Source organism: Crinia signifera, chromosome 3, assembly GCF_055691185.1.
Source record: "Crinia signifera chromosome 3, ASM5569118v1, whole genome shotgun sequence".
In the NCBI taxonomy this organism is placed as follows: Eukaryota; Metazoa; Chordata; class Amphibia; order Anura; family Myobatrachidae; genus Crinia; species Crinia signifera.
In genome coordinates, this window is record NC_139219.1 from 100773716 (window position 1) to 100796320 (window position 22605).

General features: G+C 44.9%; 1 protein-coding gene across 1 annotated transcript in view; it reads left to right on the forward strand.

The window, feature by feature from the left end:
• Positions 1-22605, forward strand: part of SMOC2 (SPARC related modular calcium binding 2) — a 277834-nt gene that overhangs the window by 67045 nt on the left and 188184 nt on the right. The window contains exon 2 of the mRNA XM_083176295.1: positions 8813-8984. Within this exon, the coding sequence (XP_083032421.1) occupies positions 8813-8984 (172 nt within the window). The remainder of the gene's footprint in view (positions 1-8812; positions 8985-22605) is intronic.

Below are 22605 nucleotides of genomic sequence, written 5' to 3' on the forward strand. Positions count from 1 at the left end.
ACTCCATTTTGAAGATGTATCAACCTTGGTGAGTGATAAAGTGGAGAAGGTGCCAAAGTAATAGATATTTAAGCAGGAGCACAGTATAACCAATACCAATAACTGGTCAGTGGGTATACAGGAGCGTTATCTAATAAACATCTCCAAACGCTACTGCGATGTCAAGTCGGGAGGTCGGCATCTGATGTGCTGCATCAGAGATCTGAAGGAAGTACACAAAGAGTGAGTGCACAATGATCGCTTTGTCTAATAGGAGCGCTTATCTGCAGAAGTTATTACATTTATAGAAGATATAGTGATTACTAGGGATGCCAATCCCGGGGCATTTTTTCAATCACGGGATACAGGATTGAAAAATGCTCAATCCCGGGAACCCCGGGATCCCCGGGATTGGCCTCTCTAATAATAAAAATAAAAATGACCCGCAAACTTCCCTCCCCGCACATGTCAATAGAAATGCCTAATAAACCACCCCCGACAATCCTCCCATCCCTCCTGTGACAGTGCAGTCACTTACGTTGGTGGGGACAGGCAGGAGCAGGAGTCCTCCTCCTGCGGACGGGCAGCGGGCGTGTGGCTGGGCGATCGGGATCCGGACAGTGATCTGTGCTGACAGGCATGCTGGTGGCCGGGCTGCACAGCGTAACGTGATGTCAGGGGTCACTCTGCACATCCTGGGCGCCGCCATGCTTGTCGGCACAGATCACTGTCCTGAACAGCGGCACTGCAGGGTGGCACAGCACTGGTAACTGGCCAGTAGCAGTCAGCCGGGCAGCATCTGTAGGTGCTCAGCGCTGCATGGCTTTAAAAAAAAAAAAGTGAATTTTACACTGGGTACTAATCCCGGAATTCCGGGTACTAATCCCGGAATTGATTATCTGTAAGGATTTCACTTTGATATGTGTTTAATTAATTGACTGGATTTTCTGGGTTATTACTTCAGGTCTTGAAAATCGATTTATTTACAGTTTTCTTTCTGTATTCTTGCCGAAACCCTCTTCACTAGAATTGGTACACATTGTATTACCTGCTTGTGTGTTTGTCATTTTTATTATGTTAACCTTTGAATAAACATTTATTGGGGAAAAAGAAAGTCAATATTAGGCAGTATTTTGACAATAAAATAACAAATAAATAAGGAAATACATGGTTAATAATAAACTTTCCAGCGTTCCAGCTGCATGACAGTATAAATAATATGTATGGATACATCTTTCATCATAAATGTCTTTACTTGAAATTTATGACTTCATCTACAAAACCTGCTAAGTATTGTTTTTAATTTATTGTTGGTGAGTAATACACTGGAAAATATATTAAACATGTTTTGACTGTTGTACATATTTTAACCACTTCTGTCTTTTTTATATTACTAGATCATTGTGACTAGGGAAGCCAATCCCGGGGCATTTTTTCAATCCCGGGATTCGGGATTGGAAAATGCTCAATCCCAGGATCCCGGGATTGGCTTTCCTAATAGAAAAATGCCCGGGCTGCCCCACATTTACTTACATGCAGCTGGGTTGCCGGGTGGGTGGATGGATGGATTGCCGGGTGGGTGGGCGGATGAGTGGTCAGCTTCAGGAGCCAGGAGCCGGGTTGGGGGACGGGTGGTTCAGGCTACTGCTGGCTGGCACACAGGCTAGTTGGGCGGGTGGGCGAGCGGCGCCGCTTCATACTGCCGGGCGTGACCTGCCTGAGCAGCATGACCTCTGATATCATCACGCTGAGAGGTCACGCTGCGCAGTGCTGCTCTGCCGGGTGTCGAGAGAAGTTGGGCAGCGTCTGAGTGGGTAATAACAAACAGACATAGAGGTAGGAGGGCCCTGCTCACCAGCTTACAATCTAGAATTACAAATCACAATGATCCTTATGGATACCTGCATTTTAAATAAGGTTTCCTGTGGCCACTTATAGGAAACCACTTGTAAAACACAATACACGAACAAGCTTAACATGTATCGGTATTAACAATAAGTACAGTAGGTCTTACTAACAGCTTTGGGGCTCATCTACATTTACAGTGATTTTATGACACCTCTCAGATGTAGCAGTGCACATCCAGCTTCTATGGCATGTATTTAATGCGGCCAGTGAGGTTTTTTTTATTGCGAGGATGGCTTGTATTTGGTCAAAAACAAGCTATACTCTCTGTTTAATGGTGTGTTCACACGGTGAGATTCCTTTGCTATTCGACTTGCTATACAATCTTTGCTAACTCATGTGCTTTTTAAAAACAATTCATGCTATCTGCTTTAGATTTGCACTATATAGTCATTTGCTGCCCTGTCTATCTGGGTTTCGATTTGTGCTGCCATGGGAGCGCGCATCGGGATCCCAAGGTAAAAAACCTGTGCTATCTGCATACGATCTGCATGTGATCCTGATGCGATTTTGACTATATAGCCAAAATCTCATGCTGATTGTCATAGGCGTGCGCAGCACATTTTATTAGGGGGTGCACAGTCAAAGCGTTGTGTCTTGCACCCCCTATTGGGCAGGTCTAACACCGCCATTGGGTCTGTCTAACGCCGCCAATCAGATGTGCACTCACTGCAATATAAAACGTCTCTCAGCCACACCATTATATCCTGCCTATTTCAGTTTTAATCTTCTAATTACTCTGTGTAACAGTACATGAAAATAAAGTCAAAATCATATCTGGATCACACAGGTATGTAGCGATATGACAATGGTGTAATACAATTAATAATGCAAAACACACATAATTGATTGATTGGCGCTTATTTTAATGGAATACAGGTCTAAAGAGCAAAAGTTTTTGGTAAAAGGTATTGCTGGTATTACTAGCAGCAATAAGTGTGGGGGTGGGGGCACAGCATTAGGGGGTGCCTGTGCACCCTTAACTCTCAATGTGCGCACGCCTATGCTGATTGTACCCATATGTACACCAGTGGTGTGCAGTGGGGTGAGGCAGGTGAGGCACAGCCTTTCCTGTCATACTAGCATATATGCCGGCATTTGAATTTATAAAGTACATCAAAAATACAAAGAATATATAAAAAAATTCTTATATTTATTATTCTAATCATTTTTATAGTCAAAACTCTGGAGTAAAAAGTCTATGGCAGGTGAGGCAATGCCTCAGCTGGCTACCTTTTCTATCTCTTATCAAAACTCAGTGAATCTCCAGCAGTGTATACTGCTGCACATATGTATAATGCATTGGCGGAACTTGTGAGTGGTTGGCCCAGGTGCAAAACTGTAATTTGGGCCCCCTCCTCCTCTCAAACCCAAGTTCATAATATGCCACAGCAGTGGGTAGAAGCTATGGGCCCCTTAGACCACAGGGGCCCCGGTGCAATGCACCTGCTGCACCAATGGTAGTTCCGCCTCTGGTATAATGCTGGCATGTACTCCATGGCTCATATATTGTGTGCATATTTTGTTCTGGTACTTGCCAGGGACTCCTCAGCCATTTACCTCACCGCACGTCCCTGGTATACACAGCATTACCCCCTAGCTGGATGCTCGCCCTATTCTATGCTTCGGAGGAATCCTTGAGGTCAGAGGACAGCCAGGATTCCCCCAAACCGCGAGGTTCGCAGATAACATCTTTTTGGTGGCTGCACACTCCATTTCCACCTCGCTTTGTAGAAATAGCGAGGTGGAAACAGCAAGTGCAGGTGGACAGTTTAATACTGACCCGTGAGCTATGACCTCGAGCAATAGGCACTGCTCGCCGTCATAGCTCTCCCTTTAGCATTGAATATACCCCTATGTGTCACCTTCACAATTTCCCTGAAATGCTTTTTCAAAAGTTGGCAAGTATGACTTTATCTCATGTACAGTATTTAATTTTATATCACCTAATCAAAAATAATCATTTGGATTCCATTCTAACATTTGAATAAATAATTCACTGCAAAGGAATATATGGCTAATAATTAAATGTAGTGCAGGATGTATCAAGTACTAAAATGCGGTCAAACCACCAAAAACTGACAATTATGGAGGTTTTCCATATGTATCAAGCTCTAAAAGCGACGTCACAGCTTGAGGGATAGCTCCTATTGGAAGAGCTTACAGATGGAGCGGGTACGTTCTGGCGATTCGACAGCAAGAGGGAGCCCGGCTCCATCTGTATTTCTTGATCTTATTTATAAACTCCCCATCGGGTATCCCCCAGGTCCACACTTTACAATTCACCATAACCTTAACTTAAACCTTAACAACTAAACTTATCTAATAAAAAAGACACAGACACAAGTGCTGGCGTTTCAAAATGAATGTCAAATTTATTTTGACAATTAACTAAACTATAAATGGTGGCGGCACCAAAGAACGGTCACTATAGGAAAGTGGGGTTAAAGATGTCTACCATACACACCATCGCTGGTGGTCACTCTCCCCGGTCATCCACTCGTGCTAGTGGTAACCATCAACCGGGCAGAAGCATGGTCCATGACCATAGATGTCAGGGGAGAGCGACACCCCACTATCTACACACACACATCAAGATCTTACAAGGATGACCGTTCTTTACCGCCGCCGAAGAGAGAATAATAGGGAAGGGTGGGTGGGGCTTTTCTGGACAGAGGAAGCTTCACATGTAGCATGTGACTTTTCTTAACCTGTCTATAACCCTCCCACTGCTCTGATATGCCTTGTGCCCATCCTGATTTACATATCAGCTGACCTTCCAAGTGTAACCTGGGGAACCCATCAGTGGTTTATGCTCCCTCACTGCTTATTTAGCATTCGTGATTCTTTCACAGTTATTTATTAATATTGCGGAATAACCACCGCTATGCACATGCATAAGGAGCCGTATATATTGTATAGAACATACTGTATACAATACATCATACGTCCTGCCTAGAGTCACAAATCAGTGTATTGTGTTGTATGCTGTAAAATCAAAAAGGATTTCAAATAAAAGCACAGTAATGATTACAGCTGGGACTTGTTTTTAGAGAACAGTGCAGTGAATTACACTGGCATTCAGACAAATAGATCGCCATTAGAGCTGAGCACTTTACATCACCCTGAGGGTTCAGGGCTTATCTAGGAGTCTTTTGCAACTGAAACTTCCTATTTGTCATGGTTATAATAGCCAGAAATTACTTCTGTTTGGATACCAAATGCAATCAATTGTTTTAGAAGATAATCCCCACTAATCCTGATAATTGGGGAACAGCAGGATGGAATTCTCCCAAAACAAGAAAAAGGATATTTAATAACATTGTTTAAATATACAAGTCTTGATTAAAAACATGTCCACCTCGAACAGTAAGGTACTTACTGGGTGACAATATACTGTAATAGGATGAGAGATTCAGAAAGTGAGAGATTTGGTAAGAAATCTCCAGTTTTTCTAAATCGGCAATCATTTACACTGCAAAACCAGTTTGATTTTGCAGTGTAAATGATTGCCGCTTTAGAAAAACTGGAGATTTCTTACCAAATCTCTCACTTTCTGAATCTCTCATCCTATTAAATCTCACCCATAATATCAGAGTGTTAGATGTATATGAGGTCTGATTCAGACCTGATCGCAGGGCTGCTAAAAAGGAGAGCCCTGCGATCAGGAAGCCGCCGCCCCACCAGAGTTAAAACCCGCCCCTTTGCAAGCCTGCAAATAGCCAAATTCATTTGCAGGAGGCGAGGTAAAAAAAATCACAGATACCTGAGGGTGAATCCGTTGGTTTCCCGCCGGGCCTCTCCGAGACTGCTTCCATCGGCCCTGCCTATTGATTACCTCCCACTCCTACCTCTAAGATTTGTCATGTGCCCATCCAGATCCCTATCTCTGAAATTCTCTACCTCTCAATATCAGACTCTCTACGTCTACACAAAACTTTAAATGGGCTCTCAAGTCCCACTTCTTCACCAAACCAGCCAGCTCTCATCCTATCCCACTGTTCAACTTTCACTGTTAACCCCATCTGTGTCACACCCTGTCTGTCTGCCCCTCCCCTTTAGAATGTAAGCTCTTACAAACAGAGCCCTCTTCCCTCCATGTGCCCTTCCTTCTCTTAATAAACCATTTCTACTTCATCCTCCCTTCGATGGCACCAAATATGTTGGTTTTCTGCCACCATGTTTCAAATATCGTGTACAAAAGAATTTGAGTAGACACTAGTGTGTATACTCATAGGAGCGCTTAAAGTGTTGTGACCTCAATCTGAAGCAGCTGCTTGAATGGGGAGGGTCAGTCCCCAAAAATATATAGAAAAAACAGCACAAAAAGCAGCGCTACCAATTAAAGATGAGTGAATCAGATATCAAAAAGTAACAACAATTTATTAAAAACAATAATTAAAAATACATATATAGCAGCATTAATTATCCCATAGCATGCATCACAAGTGGGCACAAATGGAGTGTGTGCACATAAACATTTGAAATAATGCCATTATTTCAAATGTTTATGTGCACACACTCCATTTGTGCCCACTTGTGATGCATGCTATGGGATAATTAATGCTGCTATATATGTATTTTTAATTATTGTTTTTAATAAATTGTTGTTACTTTTTGATATCTGATTCACTCATCTTTAATTGGTAGCGCTGCTTTTTGTGCTGTTTTTTCTATATGTTTCAAATATCGTCTACTGATGCAGCAACATTTCTATACCCTGTACTTGTCCTGTACATTTCTGAAATGTAAGTCACTGTTTTCTTGTTTTGCTTATTTGTTTATGCACTGGTTTATGCACTGTGGACCCCTTGCGGCACTATATAAATAAAGGAGGAATCTATATAACAAGCTTTGTAGTATATATTTATATAAGTATTATTACAGTACAATGTATAGCCTCAGAACTAACACAGATTATTTTCTTCAACTGGTCACTAAATTATTGTAGATGGTTGGCAAGATGTCTAGTTTTATTTTATCAGCAAAATAAACAGTGGATGCACAATGCAGAAAGTGACTCCAAATAAAGATACACACATTTATTCAACAGAGTTAACAGAACATGACGTTTTGGGACATCAAGTCGTCATTTGTTTTGCTCTTGACATAGTGGTTTCATGCTGACCTCCTGGAGAGTAAGCAGTACAGGCGGAAGTGACGGGCTGAAATCCAATAGTGCTTTACTTTTCTTGCAATTTGAAACCATAATTCGGTGTTTCCGAAACTTAGTGGCACCCTAGCTTACCACTAGGTTGAAAGTTTTTTTATTGAGAAGTTCAGTTATGTGGTGAGGGACAGAATTTGCTTTACAAATATTTTGTGATTGGAAGCCGCCAGGATTGGTTCTGCCTATTACATTGAATATAAATAATTGAAATTGGTCCCGGATGAACCCAGATGTGTACTTTATTACTGTTGCATCAGTTGTGCCACATTACACCAGGTCCTGCACAGCTCAGCAGCACTAAGCCTATTTTACTTAAAATGTGCATCTTATTTGCATAAATAAATTATATATATATATATATATATATACTGTATATCTACAGTAACCGAGTGTTCTTAGCCCCGCCTACCGTATGGATCGCTCACACCGTCTGAACGTGGTAAGACGCAGAGTGAACGGACTGTGAGTGGATGTTTCATGTGAACACCTCCTCCATCTGTGGGAACCTCCCCCATCCTCCGATGGTCGCCGACCATCGAATGATGGCCCGAGCGGTCAGGCAGCACCGAGTGCTCCAGACCACTCGGACATGTTTCCGTATGAAAGCAGGGATATGGGCGGGCAGCTGACATCCGGCTATGTCAGCTGTCTGCCCCCCACACGTGCGTCACGGCTGCATTACCATACGTAGGCATGGCGTTTTCATGGGAACGCCCATGAAACGCGGGGCGTACGCATATAGTAATGAGCCCAAACAGCCCTTCATGCCCCTCTCCACACCCTGCTTGGATGGTTCCGTACGATCCTTTTCTGCACGGAATTCACGCCATGTTCGGACATGCGAGGCGTTCGCACATTCGCAGAAACACCTCTGCACATGCGCAAACACCAAACATCAGCTGTCAGACCGCACACGCAGTGGTCCGAATCAATCAGAATAAGGGCCAATGATCAATTTGGTGTGCAATATTTGAGCATCTGTTTGTGACTGACTCTCAGCCTGTGTAAAATGGGCTTCTATGAGACAGCCCTAGCTTTCCCTCTCAACGAATCTTCTGTGCTTCAACTGTAATTTTGAGGGTTATTCTGGTTGATTCGCAAGTTTGCGAATTTGCAGACTTGTGAGTCCACCAAAAACACACACACACGCACACACACACACACACACACACACACACACACACTGGCTGGGAATGGATGTTTAACATAAATTTGAATGATGGCGAAGGTGCACGCATATAAAAGTGACTCTCAAGTCACTTACATATGTGTGGACGCTTGGGAGGGAGTGGGCGGGCAGCTGACATCCGGTGATGTCAGCTGGCTGCCCCCCGCACCCGCATCACTGGGGCATTTGCATGAGAACGCCCAGTTTTCTCATTGAAATGATGCTGGGCATTCCCATTTGTAATGGCCCGCCTTCCTACGCCCCTCCACGCCACCCCTCAGCAATAATTTGTTTGCCGTGGCCGCATGCATCTGCGCATGTGCAGAAATGTATCTGCACATGCACAGATGCAAAACATTGGCCCCGTGCGTACAAAGAGGCCGATGCCAATGGACCAGAATAAGGTTCTTTATACGCGTGTTATACCAGTTTCTGTGTATTGCAGGCCAGCACCTCTAGTACACCTTTCGCTGTGTCTGCTATGCGACTATATTGCATTATTATTATCGTTATTATTAGAATTATTTTGTCAATTGAAGCAATGTTATATTTTGTTCTTTACATTGAAATATATTTTGGCTTTATTTTAGTTTCTGAGAGTGGACCAAGACAAAGACAGAGAATGCAATCTGGATTGTGCGGGTTCTCCATCCAAACTTCTCTGCGCCTCAGATGGAAGAACGTTCCTTTCCAGGTGTGAATTTCTGCGAGCAAAGTGTAAAGATCCTCAGCTGGAAATTGCATACAGAGGGAACTGTAAAGGTAAATAAGTCAAAACAGCTATGCGACTAAATGATTTAGCACTGTCTTATTTAATGTGCACTATATATTAGTAATAGGAAACATTTAGGGGGAGGGAGGGTGTATCTATAGAGAAGTTGCACATAGCATTCTATAAAATGAAAGCTAGAATGTGATTGCTTGCCATAGGCAACTTCTACATCTGCTCTTTTTTAGAACGATTGATACATCTCCAGAGTTACTATTTGATACAATGGACATTTATGGATTCTATTTGTATATGATCATATTCCATGGCACTAGTGGCGTCACAAGGTGGGTACTGTCCGCACATGAGTGTCACTCTCAAAAGCGGGATTCAACAAAGATTCCCAATAGGCCTGACCTTTATATTAGGACACACCGCATTGTATAGTGAAAAGCATTGGAAGGGATGGGTACGGTGGGGTGGCGATTACTTGCTCGCTGGGCTCCGAACACTCGCAGCCCCGCAAGCAGTTCTGAATCGGGCTTTAGATGTGATGCAAACTAGTACAAAAAGTACTGCATGCACATCCTTTTACTTGCAATATGCGATGCGTGGTACCATGCATCGGATCACAAGCCAAAAGAAACACGGTGCGACGTGAACGGCATGTTTTATGATAAGAAGCCACAAGCTCTGGTTTTCCTATCACTTTTACCATAAATAATTGAAACTGGTCTTGTACCACCAACCTGAGGCAGGCGCGGACACAGCAGGGGTTTCCGAGTACCTGAAAACCCCCCCTGGCCGCCGAGCTGTCCTACGGCAGCTGCCTCTCTGGGAGACAGGGCAGGCTGCCACTGGGCTGAAAGCAAAGGGCACTAGCTGCTCTTGAAGTGTGCAACTCCTCCGATACAGTCAGTGCTCCGTGTGGCTGTGAGAGAGCTGGCCAGGGGAGGCAGGACTTTGTCCCCAGCAGCTAAGCAGGTACACTCCTCTGATGTTTGAGAGAGTGAGAGGGGGAATGAGGTTGTATGTTGTGTGTGTTTTTGTGGATATGGTGTATGTGTGTATGTATGCTGTGTATGTATGTATGCTATGTGTGTGTGTCTGTATGTGTGTGCATGCTGTGTGTATGTACAGTATGCTATGTATGTGTGTGTCTGTGTACTTGTGTGTTTGTATGCTACTGTATGTGTGTCTGTGTTTATGTATGCTATGTGTGTCTGTGGGTACATGCTGTGTGTATGCTATGTGTGTCTGTGTGTACATGCTGTGTATATACTATGTGTGTGTGTGTTTGCTATGTGTGTTTGTGTCTGCAGTGCGTATGCATGCTGTGTTTGTGTGTGTGAGTGTGTGTATGTACAGGATAAGGGGCCTTATTCTGATCGGAGCGGCCAAACGTGCGTACGTTCACAATTACCGCACGCTAGCCGTACGCGGCCGTTAGGGTTAAGTCCACCCACAAATCAGCCGCTTGCGTACGGGCAGAAATAACGTAGAAGGGGAGTGGTGTACAAATGAGCGTACGGCAACGTACGCGGCCGGCCCAGCCCTTACACTCCGACAACTGGCGTACGACTGAGCGTACGGCGCCGTCTACGGCCGTCTTTCCTCCGTCTCCCCACCGCCTTCTTGCGGCGATCTGAGCGTACGCCAGCTTGCACGGACGGGTCCCTATTGTTTTCAATGGAAAACTCAGCTTATGTCACCGCTCGTGAGAGTGAGCGTACGTCCGTGCACGCTGGCATACCCTTCACATATATGGACCTGCAAATCTTGCCTCTCAACTACTAATCTGACAATTGATTAATTAATCTATTTGTTATTCACTTATTGTTTTCTATTAACTCAATTGTCTACCTTAATAAAGACCTAATAAAACTACATTTTAAACCACATTACATGTATATTTGTTATGTTCTAATGTGGCATTTTAATCACTATCTATGTGTCCCCATATTGCTGTTACTTTTAAATCAAGTTATGTTGGTGTTTCTGTATATGTACTAAATTATGTCCATAATTAGTTTGTCCAAAATGTGTAACATGTATACCTACCCTGATGTTATGTGTGATGTTTTAATCGAAAAACATTAAACATTCATGCATTTTCACTATGTGTTATTTTACTCAAAAACACACACATTTACACATCAATCATTACCCCTCACCTCAAATTACTAATATAACTTACATTACACATCTGTATGTACCTACCCTTACAAGCCCTCTAACATATTTATTATTAAAAACACAGGCAATTTATAATACAATATAAACTTTTATTTATTACAAACATAATAAGGGGGGGGGGGGGGGATAAAAAAAAATTAAATGCGGGCCTCCAGTAGGCCAAAAAGAAGTTGCAAATAAAAAAGGGTCAGGAAGATCTCCCGAATAAGGGCTGCCACCTCCTCCTGCTGCTGTTCAGTGTCTGTAGTGAAGGGATAAAAAAAAAAATTAATATATAACATACACAAATGTTTGTTGTATTTGTACATAATAAAAAGTTGTGAGTTATGTGTGAAGGGCACATACATTTTTAAACTACATTGAAGATGGGTCTGCTGTAAATACAGTACTAAAAAAAATATGTTAACACACACATACTGTACATAGTAAATAACATTAATTCAATTACTCCTTCATCAATGAATGTATGCTGTATCCCAATTGGTACTTTGTTTTTGGGGGACTGTCCTCTAACCTCACAATTAGCCTGTGCTATTTAAGGGTTATGACATTGTTGTGGCTTAAGCACTCCTTACTATTTTAAATTTAGGACATTGCTGTACAAATTATAGGCCTACAGCTATGTTTGTAAAGCATGCATCCGCATGGCCTCACACACTATTACCAAAACAATCTCTACATTTAAGTTGCACCAGTGGCAGATTAAGCCTTTGGGGGGCCCGGGGTACTTTAGAGCGGGGGGCCCCCTTGCACTTGTCATTACTGGCCGCACACTGCATGGCCGAATATTATACTGTCAAAACATAGAGTAAAGGCAGAATAAACTTGGTCAATGGTTACCTGCAGGGGATATATATATATATATATATATATATATATATATATATATATATATATATATATAGACAGGGGGTTGGCGGCACTCGGAATAATAATAGACACCATATATATATATATATATATATATATATACACACACCACATGAAAAGCCTGTGTTTGTCCCTCTGCCCCTTACTCTGGAGGAGACCTCACAGTCCTAGTGCTGCCTCTGATTAAAAACCCTCCTATGACTAAGCTGCTGCTGCTGTTCTCCATGGACCTGAGAAGTATGTAATGAGCTCCACCAATCAGAGCTCAGCACAAACTTCTCAGCCTCTGTCCTCTGGTGCAAAGTGTCATGGGACTTAGTCAACTCCCAGAAATGCACTGCACACTTGTGCAATCAGTGTGCCTTGCCTCCCGATGCTCAGCACCATAAATCATTGTCACATTGGCAGATAGGTGAAGCTGCAGCACTACCCCACCCATGCACAAAACATTTAGCAAAAAAAAAAAACCATAACTTAAACATTGTCTTTTTAAAAAAAAAAAATGACAACCACAGGGGGCCCCTAGCTAGAGGGGGTCCCAGGGGCACTGACCCCTTGCGCCTCCATTATAATCTGGCCCTGTGTTGCACATCATGCTGGGAACTGGAGTTACCCAACACCTGGAGCCACATAACTACCACACCACTAATGTCGGATATCTCATTGGATGTACTGTTATGTCAATTATTCAAGGGGTGAGGCATGGCCACACTCAAAAAAACCACCAAGGGGACCCTTGTTCCTGGAGAAGGACAGGACACACCTCATGGTCGCCCTGCAGTGATATGTTGCAACTAATGTTGATGTTGGATACACATATGTGGTTGTTGTGATTGTTTATGTGTAGAAATGTGTAGGTCAACATTAGACACATTATTTACTTACGGCTACTTGAGCCATCCTGGGCGCCGCTGGTTGGCTGTGGAGTGGTTGGGGAAGGCAGGAGCAAGGAGGATGGTCCTGGTCTTTGGCCCGAGGTACTGGGTGTTACTGGGGAGTGGAGAGGTTTGGGGGTGGGTGGTGGAGAGGTGTAGGGGGGTTGGAAATGGGGTGGGGAGGGGGGAGGGGGTGTGGGTTGTGGAGGGGGGGGGGGTTGTGGAGGGGGTGGGGGTTGTGGAGGGGGTGGGGGATGGGGAAATTGTGTGGGTGAAAACTGCACCCTGGGTCTCCTCTTCTTCCTCCTCCTCTTCTTCCTCCTCCTCCTCTTCCTCCTCCTCCTCTTCCTCCTCCTCCTCTTCCTCCTCCTCTTTCTTCTCCTCCTCCTCCTCCTCCTCTTCCTCCTCCTCCTCTTCCTCTTCTTCCTCCTCCTCTTCCTCCTCCTCCTCGGCTGCCTGGTCCCGGGCTGCCTGGTCCCGGGCTGCCTGGTCCCGGGCTTCAATGCGTGCCCTTGCCCGTGCTGAAATGTTCATGTTGATGGCATAGAAATCGAAGATTGGGTTTCATAAAAAAGGGGGAAAGAAAAATTCACATTAGTCATGCTCATAACCTTCAAAATTATCATTGCTGTGAAATTTCAGACATTTATCATGCAAACTATTTGATATCCTACACCCAAAAACTGATCAACTACTTAAACCCCCCCTATACACCCCCATATACACCCCCTATACACCCCATATACACCCCCTATACACCCATATACACCCCCATATACACCCCCTATACACCCCCATATACACCCATATACACCCCCTATACACCCCCTATACACCCATATACACCCCCATATACACCCCCTATATACCCATATACACCCCCTATACACCCCCTATACACCCATATACACCCCCATATACACCCCCTATACACCCATATACACCCCCTATACACCCATATACACCCCCATATACACCCCCTATACACCCCATATACACCCCCTATACACCCATATACACCCCCATATACACCCCCTATACACCCCCATATACACCCATATACACCCCCTATACACCCCCTATACACCCATATACACCCCCATATACACCCCCTATACACCCATATACACCCCCTATACACCCATATACACCCCCTATACACCCATATACATCCCCTATACACCCATATACACCCCCTATACACCCCTATACACCCCCATATACACCCCCTATACACCCATATACACCCCCATATACACCCATATACACCCCCTATACACCCATATACACCCCCTATACACCCATATACACCCCCTATACACCCATATACACCCCCTATACACCCAGATACACCCCCATATACACCCCCTATACACCCCCATATACACCCCCTATACACCCATATACACCCCCATACTCAGGAACATATTTATAAAAAGTACACCAAACATTGCTAAAAAACGCTGACATACTAGTAATCAAAACTTACATCGGGCAATATGGCGGCGAAGGCTGCTGAGTAGAACCGGCTGCCGCCGGCGCAGGTCGGACCAGCGCCGCTCAACCTGGCCCAGGCTTCTGCGGACGCCGGTTGTGGAAAATATCAGGCGGCGGGCAGCATTATACGCCCGCCGCTTGTCCGCATTAGATACATATGGGCCCCTGGGCCCCAGGTGACGATCCATCACTTCCACCAGGGCCAAAAGCTCAGATGTAGAAAAGGGCCTGGCTCTTGTAGAAGTCATATTGGCAATGGCGCAGTTATTAATTGCAGGTACATATATCACTTTTGGTGCTTGCTGATGGTCGAAAAAATTGTTTGTTTGGTATTAACTTTATTAATCCCTCTTATATTAACAAACTGGATGCGAATAGAAACTTACGCGGACCGTTCCGATATACACACCACAACCAACAGCATGCATTCAATGAAGAGAGAAGTACTGTATTTACAGTGTGCGGAAAATAATACACGCACCCCGTCTACTCCTAACTACGCTGCTTAAAGGGGGCTCAATACACCAATTGCCATGAAGAGAAGTACTGTATATATAGTAAGCGGAAATTAATACACGCAACCGTCTACTTATAACTACGCTGCTTAAAGGGGGCACGATACAGCGATATGCATGGGGAGGAGTACTGTATATACAGTAGGCGGAAAATAATACACGCAACCCTCTACTTAGAACTACGCTGCCTAAAGGGCCACAATGCAACATGTTGCTGTATGACAATTTCATACACATTACATATGTAAGGAAAGCATTATAACGTGATGTTTTGAAATGTGACTCACAAAGCATACACGAACTCCAACAGATACCAGCTGACAACACTCATCATTGGAATGACAGGTGCACACATTTCACGATGTAGCCCACAATGCTCCACAACCTGTGTAGATACATATACGGGTGATTGATCAGGTGCATTGAGACCTGCGTAATTTAAGCGGCAATTATCGGCGGGAAATATCGGCGTAAATTTGCATCTACCTTGCGGGGAAAAATATACGCCCCCTTGTTCGTGGCGGGAGATTAACATATAAATATTCAGTCAGATGCAGCCCACAATTGTTGCAAACATGTCTGACTCTGACGATTCAGCAGCAGAGGACGCTCTGCAGAGAGCACAAGCCGAATCCATGCTTCAAGCATTACAGAAGAGGGAAGAGGAGCGGAGAAGGAGGGCCCAAGAGAGGAGTCGCCTGCAAGATCAAGCGGGCCCCTCAGTAACAGGCCCTGGTGAACCTCCACCAGCTCCACAAGGGCCAAGCAGCCAGCCAGAACAAGAGGTTGCATCTCTCCAAACAGGTGTGACCCAGCAGGTGCATGGTGAGAGAGCTGGGGCCACCAGAAAACGTGCTGCAACATCTAGGGTGATGACTGAGCAGGATACCACCACCAGAAGGAGAAACCCTGCATTTGTAGAGGCCGAAATGCGAATTCTCGTGCCCAGGGCACGCGAATGGATTGAATTGGCAACCAGGAAGCCAGGTGCCAGTGCAAGGAGAAACCTTTGGGACAAGATCACAGAGGAAGTGAACCAGGTGTCACCAGTGGTCAGAACTTGGGACGCGGTGAAGAAAAGGTTAGTGTGTTTGTCAGGGCAATTTGTTCAGCAGTCTCCAGCAGGAACTGAGGCCCTTATTCTAGTTCACTCTTTCTGGCCAAATATTTCTTAGATGGACAAAACCATGTGCACTGCAGGTGAGGCAGGTGTTACTTGTGCAGAGATAATCAGATTTGGGTGGGGTTTTACACCTGCCTCACCTGCAGTGCACATGGTTTTGTCCATCAAAGAAATATTTGGCCACACATGGCACAAAAGATCACCCACACTAGGAAATGTCACGTAGCTAGGGGTACCACCTAGTCCCTTTAATTCCGGACACATATTAATTACACAGGTTCTGTGGCTGGCTGACTTCAAGACTCCACTTCACCTAATTTTAAACTGCCACAGAACCTGTGTAAGTAACATGTGTCCAGAATTAAAGGGACTAGGTGGTAACCCTACACGTAGCACAGTGGTGCACATATCTCATGGTGATATTTGTATTTTTAAACTTGTAGGTGGACTGACTTCAAAAGTGCCCTGAAGAGGAAGATGACTGACCGGTACAACCACAGCATGTCCACCGGGAGCGGTCCTATGCCTGACCATTTGGAGTATACCCCCCTGGAGCTGGACTCCTGTGACGTCATCGATGTGGGGGAGATCAGGGGGATCTCCAATATGGACAGTGAGCTCCCGGTGGAGGTCTTTGCTGCTGCTTTTGATGGTAAGTCACAGTAATGCATTGTATTTAGAAAGATATTTTTTATTGCGTATGTGATGGTGACATTGTTTTCAATTCTTATCCTAGCAGAAGCAGAAAGTCAGGATGTACCGGCAGCATCTTCCTCTGCAGAGCCACAGGTGGAGCAGGTGGTCCAGCCTCCAGCAAGACGTCGCCCCCAGCCCCAGCCACAGGAGACATTGAGTGAGAGCCTGTTGGTGACGCTGGACAGGATCGAGCAGCAAGGGGTGGATGCTGCGATCCGTCAGCAGCAGGTGGCGGATTTTCTGGCGGAGTGGAAGGCCACAAACCAGCTGCAGGTTGAGGCGTTGAACCGCATTAATGAAACTCTGGCGGCTGGCATGCTAAGCATTGGCCAACACCTCAGCCGCCAGAATGAACTTATTGCGGAGCAGCTGTCCACCGCCAGGTCCCTAAGGGACAATCCCCCATCTGCTGCCCCACCCCAAGCTGCTCCCCAACCTTCCACCTCGGCTGACCCTCCTGTGGCGACTAGGGGAAGACGCCGAAAGCCAGCTGAGCCAAAGGCCCCTGTCCCCAAGGCCCCATCTAAAAGGGGCAAAAAAGGGCCCAAATGAGACCTGGTTCACTTCCTCTGTGGTTGGAGGCCAAAGGTTTAAATTGCACTGGACATCCGCTTCCTGAGTTGCCCATCGATCCATTTGCGTGCCATGGGCATGAAAGTTCGTATTTTGACCTCTACAAATGCAGGATATTTTTTTTGGTGGTGTGTATCTTGCTTAGTATTCACCCTGGTTGTTGCAGTACGTATTCTGGTGTCCCCATTTCTTTCACCATTGCATTTGCAGGGTAACACATGTTTGGAGATATGCAACCTCTTGTTCTGGCTGTTTTATTATTTGTGTGTCTATTTTATTTGTTTTTTTTGATTTCTCACATTAAAGTGTCAAGCTGTGATGCTGAACAGCAAATAAATTTATTTTACAAATTAAATCTAAATTGTGGTATGTGTCATTTCTTGTGTGAAACAAATACTAGATTTATGTGTACTTACTGACCAGGGTATTTTTGAACATTTGTTGAAGTGTGGTGGAAGTTTCCCATGTGTAACCCTCTCCATGGCCATTCCCATGTTCCTATCCAACTTTTCCCTGCTAATTAGTTTGTGTCAGCACATGTGCAGAGCAACTTAATAGGTGAGAAAGCAGTTTGTGTGCAGGTGAGGTAGCTCCTACAGTAGTAGGTAAAAGCAGGTCCAGAACAATGCTTTCCTCATGGAGTGGGTGAGGCAGACAAACAAGGGTGAAAAGGTACATTTGTGTAGGAATTCATATGTGTCCTCCCTAAAAAAAGATGTGTGAATGGGCCAAACATGATAAATTAGCTTGTGAACAAACATGCATAACTTTTAAAATATATATGATTTGACAGTGTCATAAGCAGATGTAGGAATCCTTTGTTAGAGAGATGAGAGTGCAATAATGTGATTGGTGGCATCTTACATCCAGAGTGTAGTGAAATCCAAATCATAGCAGATGAGATAGTGGTACAGGTCATAATTTGGGGTACTATACAAAGATTGTGTTGAAAATAGTGGTCATGTGCTTCAAACATTGCAGAAACATCCTTTGTGGTTAGATGTGGTTTATGTTATTGTATCCTAAATACAAAACCTATGTTAGTATTAGAGTGAACACGTTGACACATGTCGACTTGTGTAGATTGAGTGTGCTACTGCGTAAAGTCTATGAAAGCAGGTAGTGAATGTGTCTGTTTATCAAATACCTACCTTAGCGTATAAAAAGATTCTTACCTTAAATTAAACAAACCTTTAAATGTGGAGAAGTATAGAAACATAAGCTTCCAATGTGTTTGCGTGCTGCATGTGTGGCTTGCAGGCAGTGAAATCATGGTTTGGAGTTAATAGACTGCAGCATTGCTTATTACATTCAGGTGTATGTGTTTAAGTACTAATCAGCGTTAATTAGCCAACTCAGGCGCACGCTGGCAAGCGGTATCTGTAGGAGTGGTTTTAGCTGTCGGTTGGCGGCCGCCTGTTTGGTGTCCGAAACGAACGGTGCCTTAGTCGATCGTGCGGTAGTAGCACCGCTCATTTCTGGTGCACACCCCCGTGTACGCCCATATTTACGCCCATTTTCCCTCATTATTTCGGCCGCTCCCATCAACACGCCCCTATGCCGCCCCATTACCCGTACGCTCGCGTACAGGTTTTTTCGCACGTTGAGACACCGGCCGTAAGCGTTGTGGAGTGTTCGCGCCGGCGCATTAGCGTATTTGCACATGCGCAGATCGTGAAAAACCCCGGGACGTACGCGTACGGCCCGGACGCTCCAAGCAGAATAAGGCCCAATGTGTGTGTATGTGTGTGTGTGAGAGGGAGGGGGTTAACGGAAACCCCTCCCCCCCATTAAATCTTGTGTTTGCCTCTGTGAGGCACCCTGCAAGAGTTACACAACACCCAGGTTAGGAACCATTGACTGCTCAAAAGATCATAGGAAGGGACTCCATGAGTTGAGAAGGAATCACAGGACCTCCTGCAATTGTTGCAAATGACTGTATGAATATATAAATTATAAATTATAAAATATATGTGCTTTAGCTATGAGGTGTAAAGAAAAGGGTACTTGTTTCCTATCTGGGCGCCCAGGTTTTCAACGTACGGCACCGTAATGAAATCGGATCGCATCGCATCGGATTCGGTACTCGATGATGTACGATGGCATACGATGCTATCCGATCCGATTTCATTTTAAATCGGATCGCATCGCATGCGGTGACGCGATCAACCCCGATTGGGCGGAGGGGCGGCGGTACGCGTCCTCCGACTTTTTCATACACCCACTATCCACGTCGGCGTGGAGTTGAGAATAGAATAGTGTGGCGAGCGCAGCGAGCCACCGAGCCCGAAGCGTGGCGAGCGCACGCGGATACCTGTGAAGCCCGCGAGGGGACACGGATACCTGTGAAGTATCCGCGTCCCCTCGCGGGGCTCGCTGCGCTCGCCACGCTTCGGGCCACGCTTCGGGCACACTATTCTATTCTCAACTCCACGCTGACGTGGATAGTGGGGGTATGAAAAAGTCGGAGGACGCGTACCGCCGCCCCTCGCCACGCTTCGGGTTGACGTCAATACTGGGGTGGCGTTAACAATGGAGGCGCATTTTAAACCATCAGGGGGGGTTTCCTATATATCCTATGGGCCAACCATAAAAGCGGGAACAAAATCGGATCGCATCGTTCAATATCGTGTATGTGCATTTGTGGTATCCGATGCGATGCGATCCGATTTTTATACGGAGAATAGCATGGTGCGCAATTAACGTAGCGGGCGCCCAGATAGGAAACAAGTACCAAGAAAAGATACAAAGGCTTGATGGTTACCTTTCGCTATTGACTTAAGGATATCCTACAGTTCTTGCTGTATGTGATGGGGATTGTAATGCAGCCCACACACGTGCCGATGCCGGCGGTGCGATGCTGTACGATGGGGTGCGCGCTCCCACGGCACCTCATCGTACAGTACAAAAAGTATGTGCTGCACATACTTTTTGTACTAGCTTTTTCTAGCACAGCATCGCATCGCATGCACATCGTATGCACAAGGCATACGATGCGATGCTGTGTGTGCTAGTTAAGCCCACAACGCACGCTGGAATCGGTGCGTGTGTGGGCTGCATTAGTCTGCCCTGCAGATGTTCTTGGTTACATTTTGTTACATAGATTGAGTATTGCACACCATGCCCTTTTGCCCCTTCAGATAAACTCCAGTGAATATTTGCTTTTATTTAGACAGTACTGGTTGTTAACTGATCTACAGCTAATTTGAAAAATAACATGGTGTTCAGGAACAGCTTAAGAAAACATATTAAATGTATTTAATAAAAATATCTGTTTGGATCTGTGACATCCATTGTTTATATACTGTTAAAGGTTAGTTATTCACACAAACAAATGTCCAAATTCACAGCATTTCCTGTTTGCTTTTACCAATCTCCTGTGGCATACTGGTCAACTCAAGACATATAATTAGGTTGCCCCCAAAAAATGCTAAAGCCACAGAGATTATTTGTACAAAAAAAGAGTTGCACACATCTTGCTATCACATCCTTGCCCCTGCAACAAAATGCTGTGTATATAAAACATCATCATGCCCCCAACCACTTTACTGGAAAAGTGGCAGAATGGTCGAGGTTTACCCAGACTCCCAGGAATTGGGAGAACTCCCCCAAATGAACAAACCTAATGTAAATTTCAGGAGAGTAGTCAGGTTTCATTTGGAGACTACAATGTGTCCCATACTGGCCACAAGGAAGATACTAGGGTTGTGCAACGGGCGCTTTTCGTGGTTTGGGTCTGTATCTCTAGCTGTATCTGGATCTGTTCCAAAACACCACCTTTTTCATGTTTCGTGTTTTAGATCTGGATTTTTTAAATAAAAAAACAACATAAAAACTGCTACAATTGCAGAATTAGGTGGGTTTTTTTTTGCTCCTATGCTATTATTAACCTCAATAACATGTAATTTTCACTCATTTCCAGTCTATCCTGAACACCTCACACCTCACAATGTTGTTTTTAGGCCAAAAGGTTGCACCGAGTTTGCTGGATAACTAAGTTGCTAATCGACACAAGTGGGTGGCACAAAGACGTGGCCCATCTAGGAATGGCACTGCAGTGGCAGACAGGATGGCAGTTTGAAAAACTAGGCCCCAAAGAGCACATAATGACAAAAAAAGAGGTGCAAGATGGAATTGTCCTCAGGTCCTCCCACCCACTCTTATGTTGGGTAAATAGGACATGCACACTGTCTTTAACAAACCAATAATTTCAGCAACAGGTACTGCCACACGACTGTGGCTGAAATGATTGGTTTGTTTGGGCCCTTACAAAAAAAGAAGCAATTCATCCCTCTCTGTACAAACTGGCTCTACAGAGGCAGCATGTCCTCTTAATCCTCATCCTTTGATTCCTCACCCCCTTCAGTGTGTACTTCCTCTTCACAGATTATCAATTCATCCCCAATGGACTGCACAATCACAGGACCCTCTGTAGTTTCTGGAGGGGATTACTGGTCTTCATTGAAGAATTGATAATTCATTTTGATAAACATCATCTACTCCACATTTTCTTGAAGCAACCGCCTACACCACTCGCTGACCAGATTACTGGCTGCACTATAAACTCTTTCTGAGTACCCACTAGAGGGGGAATAACTCATGTAAAATAGAGCCAGTTTGTACAGGGGCTTTCAATTTGCCTCTTTTTCCAGCCAGTACATGTACGGAATGTCAGAAATTCCTGCTTGTATGCTGTCACCAATGTAATCCTCTGCCAATTTTTGAATGGTGACATATGCAGTGACAGTATACATGTCAGCAATTGTTGGCAGGTCCTTTAGTCCAGACCAGATGTCCAAAATCGTTCCTACCTGTCCAGCATCACCGCCAGTGGGTCGAGTAGGAAATTTGAGCTGTTTCCTCGCAGCCACAGTTGTAGGAGAAAATGAAGGAGGAGCTGTTGCCATGTCATGGTCCGCTTCAGATGACAATCTCCCGACCAGCAGGTCTTTGCACCGCTGTGGACTTGTGTCCTCCAGAAACATAGACATACGCTTTAAACAGAGGATCGAGCATGGTGGCCAAAATGTATTCCGCTTACTTTAATAGACTGATCCCCCTTGTAACCTACATGCTTTGCGATATAACTTTGCTTTAGCTCCTCCTTCACTTTCTCCAGCTGCTTCTGCGGCAGAATGATCAGGGGAATGACATGACTCAAGCTGGCAGTGTCGCAACTGACTTCACTAAACAGTGCGTACAAGATGCTTCTGACGAAGGAAGCCCATTCCGAAACGCGTTAAGCGTGTACTTGGACAGTGTGGTTACTGGGTAAAGGATCGTTGCAGTGGAGCACCCTGGACTGAAGGACTTCACCTGAACATCTATA